Source organism: Petromyzon marinus, unplaced genomic scaffold (assembly GCF_048934315.1).
Source record: "Petromyzon marinus isolate PM22_M1 ecotype Great Lakes invasive population unplaced genomic scaffold, UKy_Petmar_22M1.pri1.0 PM_Scaffold_29, whole genome shotgun sequence".
Classification (NCBI taxonomy): Eukaryota; Metazoa; Chordata; class Hyperoartia; order Petromyzontiformes; family Petromyzontidae; genus Petromyzon; species Petromyzon marinus.
This window is the reverse complement of record NW_027423268.1, coordinates 131,166-141,272: the sequence shown is the minus strand read 5'-3', so window position 1 is coordinate 141,272 and position 10,107 is coordinate 131,166. Positions and strand designations below refer to the sequence as shown.

The 10,107-nt window shown below is 42.7% G+C and overlaps 1 protein-coding gene across 1 annotated transcript; it reads right to left on the bottom strand.

The window, feature by feature from the left end:
• Positions 1 to 592: 592 nt before the first annotated feature.
• On the bottom strand, positions 593 to 9,795 carry LOC142923109 (uncharacterized). The gene is made up of 9 exons (XM_076064036.1): positions 8,699 to 9,795; positions 5,610 to 5,746; positions 5,330 to 5,455; positions 4,854 to 4,989; positions 3,827 to 3,908; positions 3,190 to 3,362; positions 2,718 to 2,778; positions 2,414 to 2,531; positions 593 to 1,766 (listed from the first exon to the last, which is right to left on the bottom strand). Exons 2-9 carry the CDS (start codon positions 5,744 to 5,746, stop codon positions 812 to 814), a joined length of 1,788 nt encoding a protein of 595 aa, XP_075920151.1. The 5' UTR covers positions 8,699 to 9,795; the 3' UTR covers positions 593 to 811.
• Positions 9,796 to 10,107: the final 312 nt, after the last annotated feature.

Sequence of the window (10,107 nt, the reverse complement as noted above, 5' to 3'; positions counted from 1 at the left end):
ACACTCACCCCCCTCCCTACCCTGCATCCGTCCTCCCTGGCTCCTCCCCCCTTCTTACCATTTATAATCGCTTGTCACAAATAGCTCTCTCTACTCACCATAGTATTTTTTACTGTGGCTGTTCCACCTGATGACGGAAGCTTGTGTTGCCTCCGAAACGTCGTGATTTGATTTAGTTGTTTTCATTGTTTTTTTACTTTTTACCAACGTGACTTTACCGAAGGAACCAGAGTATACTTAACAATATTAAAACATTTAATTCCCACTCACAACCAACATCAGTGATGATAATCTGAATGGGTCCTGGGCCTCTCCTAGGTCAACTCGGCCTCAAATGAGTACCTGGTGCGGTGTGTGTAAACATCGCTACTGTTGAGTCAAAGGCGACCTTCATAAACGCTGTGAAGGCAGGCCATACAGGGGATCGTTGTCGTGTATGTTTTTGTGTGAGTGCGCTTACATGCCCCCTTGTGTGTGAAATTGTTGGGATCCATTATGCGCCTTCTGACAAACAAGCCAGCATCATCGGGAATCAAGGCAAGTTAAGTTAAAACTGATTTTTCTTTCTATTTACCAACATTTATTTGGTATGTTATGTATAATATAGTATTTATTACAGTATAAAATGCAAATGTACAATATTTTTATGAGTTTAACAATGTTTCCCTTTTAAAAACGGTAAAACAATTTATAGCAATGAGTTATGTGCATTTAAATATAATACATTTTTGACGACCGTCTTATAAACCGTTCGACTTATGAACAGGTGATAAGTCGAGGGCTGCCCATATATTTGACAATATTAAAACATTTAATCCCCCTCAACACTTCCCCCACAACAACAGACGAACTTAATAAGAGCGCGTCCGAACCGATGCAATCTCTTGCGGATGGTTGGTGATTGGGATTTGGGGACCTCAATATTTTTTTCTGCACTGTCCATGTCACTCTGTACCATGGCTTTCATTTGTTCAGCATCGTGAGGCTTAGAGTCTGCCTTAACCGTGCTCTCGGACTCCAGGAGAGGGTTAACAGTGTCGTCTGCGTTTATAGGCAGAGGCAATATGGAGCCCATGCTCGTCTCGGCTCCATTTTGGGTCGCCTCATCGACTGCCTCAATTGAAATATGAAATTCCTCAATATCCAGAGGCTTGATGTCCGCATCAATTCTGGTCTCCGACTCTGGGAGGGGGTCAGCAATTGATGCTGTCGAAGACACAGCAGTGTTCACATCTTCCACCTGAATGCTGCATTTTGTGGTGGATGTTGAGCTAGTGGCTGTAGGCATCTCCACATCCAAAATGGTTCCGGCGCTTAATGCAACAGAAGCAGAAGCCAGGAAGGCGTCAGTCCTTGGCTCAATTAAGGGGACTGCAACGGCGGCTGGAGATGGAAGGAAAGTGGCAGTGGACACCTTAGTGGCCAAAATGGGAATTGCCACTCCGAAAGAGCTGCTGCAAAATGATTCGACTGGAATTTGGCCAGGAGAAGTAAGTTGTGGAATTGAGGGAAGGTGGCAAGGTGCTGGAGCCGGGATGAAGAAGTTGTTGGGGTCCGAATCCAGCCAGCATAATTTGTAGGGGTCCATTGTCTTGGAAGGGATGTTGTAGGGGTCCAGAATAGGGAAGGACTTGGTTGCAGGAGCCAGATGGGAGTTGATCTTGCATGCTGGTGCCTGGTGAAGTCCAGGTGGTGGAGCTGGAGCTGCACTCATCCATGGGTGCTTGAGAGCACTTTTCGGAGTTAGACGGTCATTTGGGTTCCAGCTGAAAACAAAGAGACAAGTACCGATGAGAAGATCAGCAAAATATACATACCCAAATTACACATTATAGTGATACAATAAACTTACATCCACTTGATAAAGTATCTAAGGGTTTGCAGGTATGTGAAGATAGGTATGGTAAGTCCACGCTCAAAGTGTGCGTACACAATGTGTTATCGCTAAAGTAAAGTTCTTCCATTCGGGTACGGGCTTTCTGAGCGGTTCATGACAAACAACTTTATTCAGCTGCATGGCTGAGCAGTATAGGAATTCTAGGTATATGCGCGGAATAATATAATAGTACGTGGTGACGTACCCTTATCACAGTTTTTTTTTCTCGCCATGGGATGACTGCAAGCTAATTTTATAGTGAAAATGTGCAAATGTGCATGGTTTTTATTTGTTTATCTCTGTAATGTGTAAACGGTAATTCCTCACTAAATGCATTTTTTCTTAATACAGAACATCTATTAGCGCGTTAAATGAGGATACAGTACTGCATTTGCCCTTTCATTCTTTACCTAGTTTCTTCTGCAGAGAGATGCAAGATAGCTGTACATTGCAAAGGGGATGCATATTCCCTTATGATATAGAAATTTACTGGAATTTTGTTACAGTTGAGGGAAACTCAAAGAGTGGGACACTCACCATAGGATGGAGCTGATGAAGTCCAGGAACAATGGGTCTCTCGTTTTCAGAAACTCCTTGAGCGGGCAACACTGAGGGGTCTCCTGCAGACATTCCTTGGTCAGTTGCCCAAAGAAGTCTGCAGTGGGTACAATCGCAAACGATGTCATGCATTAAAATATTATTCATGTGCACAAGGCTGTGATGTACAATGAAGGCTGTGAAGGACGTGGGGAAACAACCCAACTTTCACGTAATTGTGCAGCCAGACGAGTGATGTTATAACACCTAATCGCATATTAAAAATAAAATTTGCAGTACTCACAGAAATACCGAGGACCGTCTGGTGCAGCGTGCAGCATCTCAAAGGGTGGTGTTCCCACAATCTGAAAATAAACGATACATTTGATCTCATGTCACTGGCAAGTTAAGAGGCGTTTTCTGTACGTACTTACATACATGGTTCGTATCATATTGATTAAATTATTCATTATTGAGTAATCACTTGATTTCACGTAACATGAAGCTGTTTAAAATTGAATTTGTACTCAAAGTCAAATGAGCATTGAGGCAGTGATCATAGCCTGGCTGCAGCCCTGAGTCAGTGGTAAAACTCCATTCATACGTCACAGGTGAATATATCTCTATGACAACTAATGTCGACTTCCATAAAAAAGTAGTACTCATTTTATCGACACTGTAGGGCTGAATAAACCCCAACCAGATTTAAACCCTAACCAGATTTAAACCCACAATCTTTCGCTAATAAATATACAAAATTATAAAATTAATGTTACCTTTGTGATGCCAGCGATCTCCTGACTCTCGCTGCTCATTGACATCAGTCGTTTGCCGACAGATATCTCAGCTAGTATGCACCCGGCAGCCCACATGTCAATTGATGTTCCAAACGGCTGGCCCAGCAAGACTTCGGGAGCGTTGTATCCGGGCGTCCCAAAGAAATCATCGGCTGGAGAAAAATAAAAAATACAATATTGCTTAGGTGGCCTGTAGGAGTCATAGTTTCACTAAAAGAATCCCCAATGTGTTCGCACCCTGTCCTGCATGATATGTGACAGTTTTCAAGTTTCAAGTTTTCATTTATTAGGTATAGCCCTGTGAGCCATGCGGCTCTTAAGTCGGGTGCAACCGCAACAAACAGAATATGACAGGACGTGATTTTACACGGAAGTGGACATTCCCAATGCACGGTTGTGAATTGGAGGTCGTAAGGAGTTGTGAGCATTCCCTTAATACCTCGTGTGGAGCTACCATGCGCAGGCATCACTGCGTGATGCCTGTTCACATCCGCATCGTTCACGCAATTTGCATTAACGACGCTATATAAAACACAAAATTATTCCAGATAACAGGATCTGTAGGAATATTTAGAAATGTGATGATGTGTATAAATGTATATAAAGTGTAACTTACGAAATTCATATTCAAAAAAACTTCCTCCGAAGTCGGCCAATCGGATGGCTGCCGTGTGGTGATCTTTCACCAAGATGTTTTCCTGAAAAAATTAAGAAAACGGACGCATTATTTGTATTGTATTTAACCAAATGAGAGTCCATTAAGATGATTCCTGTCTGTATGGAAGAATGGCGTTCATTTTGTGCACTGTACATCTAACGTTATAAGTGTAAATGAATTATTTCTCGAGTCGGAAGCAGGGGGATCAATAACTCTCGTAAAGATGATCCAATACAACATCTTGTACTGAAGTTGGTCATGAAAACAAAACACTTATAATGGGAAGAATTGACATGGCGACTCTTCTCATCGGCGCGAACGGAGTTGTTCCGCAATTCAGGATGGTAAAAAAAGAAAAACCTGAATAATTACGTACAAGAATGAAAATAGGGTCACGGATAATTGGTGTTTCTGTGGACTCTACAGCTGCCATGGATAATGGGAGTCATAGGTAATATGATCACGGATAAGAGCTCTTCTGTATGAGGCAGCTGTGATGGGAATTCAACTGGCCACCACGTGGCAAAGAGCTACAGGTGCATGAGGCGCATACACTGCTCGATATGTTTAAAAGATCACCGTAAAGGTGCAGGCCTGCAATTATTTGCTCACCCCTCTACTTCCAGAAAGGCCTCCATCATTGAGTAGGTCGAGAGAGCTACTTAAATGGTTTTGGGCTACTCGTATACACAGCCAAATGTCTCAAAAGTGGTCGGAATACCCACACTTTACGCCACCACTTGTGACTTTGTGATGAACTGTGTTGTACTTATTTATCCTTCTGGGTGTATAGAGGTGGTGGGTGGGTGGGTGGTTGGAGAGTTGGGATTTCAGAACCTGTCCACTGTTGCAATTGCCAAGCCGGGAGATCAAATTTAATCGATTCCCTCTGGGTTTAAAGTCTAGTGTGCTACCCATGACACCATGGCAGCGTCCCTTAGACCTGCTTAATTCCTCTAAAAGAAATGTAATGATAAACCCTTACCAGCTTGAGGTCCCCATGGACTACGCCGTTCTTCTTCAGGAAGGCCAGCACTTCCATCAGGGATCGGGCGTATCTCTTGACGGAGGACAGAGTAAATGCTCCGTTCGAGTTCACCACGTCAAAGAGGCTGCCCGCGCTGACAACGGAAAACGCACAACACACAGAGTGCAGGATGGTTAATTAAACACAGCATCAAGCACAAAGGCACCAGCACATCCACACATGCACGGCAAGTCCTAGAACACTAAAAGTGAGGTAAGACATTCGAGGTGTAACAATGCATGGAATACGTGCTGACTGCAGATAGTTGTTTTCTTTTTTGCAAACTGGTTACGAAATGGTTAATGCATCTGCTTCTTAACAATGCAGTGTAGCATAGCTAAGGATTGAGCACTGATCGAGATGAAGCAGCTGCCAAGCTTGTAGTTTTACACATCCTGTAAGTGTCACGCTTGTAATGGACTTAGTGTTCTTACTTGATGTAGTCCAACACGAGATAATGGTAATCTCCCACGACGAAGTTTTCCTCAAGCCGGATGATGCTTTTGTGTCTCAACATCTTGAGGAAGCCAGCCTCGTTATATACTTCCGCGTCCGTGACGCTGCGTGAAGAAATACAAACACTTCTGAGAATGTCGAAAATAGGATCATCATTAAAATAGAATTCTTCATGTCGAGGTAGGCACACGTGAGTTTGTGTTGCAGGAAAACTTTTCAGTGAAGATTGTGATGCACAATCATGACTTGGTCTCTCACCTTAATGTGGAGTCAATCATCTTGAGGGCCATCTCCTTGTGGTTCCTGTGGTCCCAGCATCTGAACACCTGGCCAAATGTTCCTTCACCCAGTTTTTCCAAAACCGCATAGCGATTGTTGAGGAGATTTGTCGCCATCTGGTCAAGAGGGAGTGGTGCAGAAGAGTGCAAGCAATCAGTACAAGTGGCCGTTTTGACAGTAGTTTCCTAACTCCTCATTACTCTTTAAATTGAAATTAGTTTCAATAAAAAAAAATCCACATGGGGTTAACTCAACCCGGCATGCCCCTTGGGTTCATTAAATAGGTTCGACTTTTTCAGTCGCTCAAACGGTGCTGGACAATTGTTGCACCCAGTCTCTTCAAATGTAAGTAAGTACAGCCCTGCAATTGCTTGCTCATACAGCTTATGGTGAAAGGGCCTCCACGAGAGGGATCTCTATAGAGTAGTCTATCTGCTCTTTCCCCCTAATGAGACGTATTGATAGAGGTGGGAGTCGCCACACTCGACCACATCACACACGACTTGCTGCCAAACTACCACCTGTGGTGTAACATTTTCACTTCTGGGTGAACATTAAATACACCCAAGAGGAGGACATCCGTGGAGATGGAGCAATGAAATCAGCTCGTTTTTAGATACTAGATGGATTGTTGCATCAAAGGACTTGTGGGAGATGGTAAAGGCTTATCAGGCCTTCATCCACCAATGAATTGATCATGTTTGATGATAGCCTTTATTTCCTGCTTGCATACATTCAGCAAGTTCACAACATTTCTCTCCCTTATCTACTCCTCTCATATCGCTAAATAGGTATCTTAAGTTTGGATATTTTGTCAACTCTCTTTTATAGTTATTTCTTGCCTATATATCTCATTCATACTATGTCTCTTGGCTACAACTCCTTACACCTCTAAATCTTATTTGTATCTAGTTTTATCTAATTGTACGACTTAATTTTGTCCGTATCTCATATCATATCCCTACATGTCTTTGTCTTGTTTGTGTCCTAATTTCATCTCTCTGCATCACCTATGTAGGTGTGATACACACGTGATAAAGCTAAATCACAGGCATAGGTATGCAGTACAGACAGGAAAAAGAGCTTCATAGCTCACCGGATTTCTCCAGCATAAATAAAGATTCTGATATCTTTGATTTGAAGCTTTCGTTACTGCAGGAATCCATACTCTCTGGTTCTTTCGGTAAAAGTCATGTAGATAGTAAAAAAAATAATGAAAGAAATCACGACGTTTCGGTCGCAACACAAGCGGCCGTCTTCAGGTGAGAAAAATTATCTGCTGTTGTGGTTTTATATAGGCACGGGGAGGAGGAGTTTGGCTGTAGAGAGGGGGAGGGTTTGTGGTGTGCATGGACGTGTAGGGCTGTAGAAATTAGCAAGTAAATTGACTTGTAGTCATCGGACAACAAGACACACGGGTGGGTGAGTGAAAATCAGAGAAGATGGATTCAGATTGAGCAATCATTGGAAGGATGTGATCAACTACGTTATATTTTAACTGCTATGATTTTCACTCACCCACCCGTGTGTCTTGTTGTCCGATGACTACAAGTCAATTTACTTGCTAATTTCTCCAGCCCCACCCGTCCATGCACACCACAAACCCTCCCCCTCTCCCCTGTGAACCTCTACAGCCAAACTCCTCCTCCCCCCCCCCGTGCCTAACCCCTACAGCCAAACTCCCCCCCCCCCCGTGCCTAACCCCTACAGGCAAACTCCCCCCCCCCCCCCCGTGCCTAACCCCTACAGGCAAACTCCCCCCCCCCCCGTGCCTAACCCCTACAGGCAAACCCCCCCCCCCCGTGCCTAACCCTACAGCCAAACTCCCCCCCCCCGTGCCTAACCCTACAGGCAAACTCCTCCCCCCACCCCCCGTGCCTAACCCCTACAGCCAAACTCCTCCCCCCACCCCCCGTGCCTAACCCCTACAGGCAAACTCCTCCTCCCCGTGCCTATATAAAACCGCAACAGCAGATAATTATTCTCACCTGAAGACGGCCGCTTGTGTTGCGACCGAAACAGTTCGAAACTAGTAATTTTGGTCTATATAACAGCTTTATGTCTTCCTTAATAAATAAAACAGGTCCCTGCAGGGTGGGCTGGTAGGAACATTGGAATTTTGCGCAATTTTATTACACCCAACAGCACGAGATTTCACTTCGTTAAAGTATTGAAAGGGGACGGACGGACACATTAATCTATTGCAGGCTGGTACACTCAGTTTACAACTTCGTTCCTACCAGTATCAGATAACGTATAGTGTAGTGTGTAGTGTATAGTGTAGTGTATAGTGTAGTGTAGGTAAATTGTAGCATCCAAACTATGAAGAAAAGTGCGCTTGGGTAGGACACGTGGCTAGGAGGGATGTCGATGTTTAAGATGAATCGATGCTTAAAATAAGTCGATGTTTAAGATAAGTCGATGGTTAAGAATAAATCGATGTTTAAGATAAGTCGATGTTTAAGTGGATGTTTAAGATAAGTAAATGTTTAAGATAAGTCGATGTTTAAGATAAGTCGATGTTAAAGATAAGTAAATGTTTAAGATAAGTCGATGTTTAAGTGGATGTTTAAGATAAGATAAGTCGATGTTTAAGATAAGTCGATGTTTAAGTCAATGTTTAAGATAAGTAAATGTTTAAGATAAGTGGATGTTTAAGATAAGTCGATGTTAAAGATAAGTAAATGTTTAAGATAAGTCGATGTTTAAGATAAGTCGATGTTTAAGACAAGTCGATGTATTAGATAAGTCAATGATTAAGATCAGTCGATGTTAAGATAAGTCGATGTTCAAGATAAGTCGATGTTTAAGATAAGTCGATGTTCAAGATAAGTAATTTTTAAAGAAAAGTCGATGTTTAAGATAAATCGATGTTTAAGATAAGTAAATGTTTAAGATAAGTCAATGATTAAGATAAGTCGATAATTAAGATAAGTAAATGTTTAAGAACAGCACGAGATTTCACTTCGTTAAAGTATTGAAAGGGGACGGACGGACACATGAATCTATTGCAGGCTGGTACACTCAGTTTACAACTTCGTTCCTACCAGTATAAAATAGATTCTTACCTTGCGTTGAGAAAAACAAAAATATCTTGAAGTTTGGAGACGCGATTCTGCTGCTCGCGGCCGTCGTGGGAGCCCAATCGCGTAGAAGTGAAGTCGCCCCGCCCACGTAATGACGCTACGCTGCCCAGCCCCTCCCCCTTCCGGCGTAGCCACGCCCCCTCCAAACTGTGGCCCCGCCCTCCCACGCCACTCTCCCAACACGGCCCCGCCCCTATGTCTCTCCCACTGTCACGGCTTCTGTACATAGACGCCCGCGTTCTGTATAAATATATTTCCCCAACTCTGTACATTTGTAAATATATACACGGAGTGAAACATTTCTGAACATCGATTTTAATGTATTTAATTCAGTGAATGCAGTGTGAACTGAAATATAGCTTTTGTGTTATGGTCGAAACGTGAGAATTTTTATTGTTTTTTATATATTTTATTATTTTATTGTTTCCCTTCAACGTGACTTTACCGAAAGAGCTAAGATTATGAAATATAGCTATTAATATGTATATCCCTGCTAACAGCGTCAGTTATATTTTAAAAATATGTAATGATAATATAACTTTTTTGCGAATGTTTTTATTATTGTGTTAGAGTTATACCAGCGACAATTGATCGAAATTATATGCGATATGAAGAAGGGCCATTTCGCAGACTATCCGTTTTCCTTTTCAGCGGTGTTAATGGCGAGTGTGTTGAGTTTTGTTTCGTGTTCGTTTTTGTTTGGCTGTTTTTGCTATAATTTCTATTTTCTGCACCGTTGTACATGTACATGTTTTCACTCTATCGCTTTTGTCATGTTGGTGACCCAGGTCTTGCGCTCTTCTCACCTGGTGAGCCTAAACGTCAAACCCAATCAACGAATCGTTCATTCTTTACACATCGATAGACACCCCTGTATCTTGTTCAACTTTTCCATACCTTAATTTTGTAACCTAATTACGATCCAAACTTGATTTGAAGCTTTCTTGACTGCAGGAATGACTCTTTGGTTCTTTCGGTAAAGTCACGTAGAAAGAAAATAAAATAAACAATAGAATGACATTTCGAGTCCTATTCGGCCGTCTGAAATGCTTTCTTTACGATATTAGGAAACCACTGGTGATATGCACTTTTAAATCTAGATTAAAAACTAACTTATAAAAAAAATATGTTTAGTTTGTCCTTCCCCCGCATCTCCAATTAGCACGGTTGAATGCAGACGGTGCGAAATAAGTTCAACAACAACCTCCATTCGTGACTCCGTGGCGGTGACATCACCACGGTGATTATGCCAGGCGAAGTGCACTTTAACGTGAGGCGACTGGCTGATTGCACCACCTGTGCACCCAACTGTGCCCACCTACTATGTTTAGCCACCTGGCGCTTGCTCGGGTTTGTGAGCGTCGCTCCATAGCCCTCCGTTCATGCTGAAG

Coding starts and splice junctions, on each gene's coding strand:
- LOC142923109 (XM_076064036.1), bottom strand. CDS start 5,746: ATGGCGACAAATCTCCTCAACAATCGCTATGCGGTTTTGGAAAAACTG. Junction 4,990..5,329: donor CTCGTGTTGGACTACATCAA/GTAAGAACACTA, acceptor TTCCGTTGTCAG/CGCGGGCAGCCTCTTTGACG. Junction 3,363..3,826: donor TTTTTTTGAATATGAATTTC/GTAAGTTACACT, acceptor ATTTTTCTCCAG/CCGATGATTTCTTTGGGACG.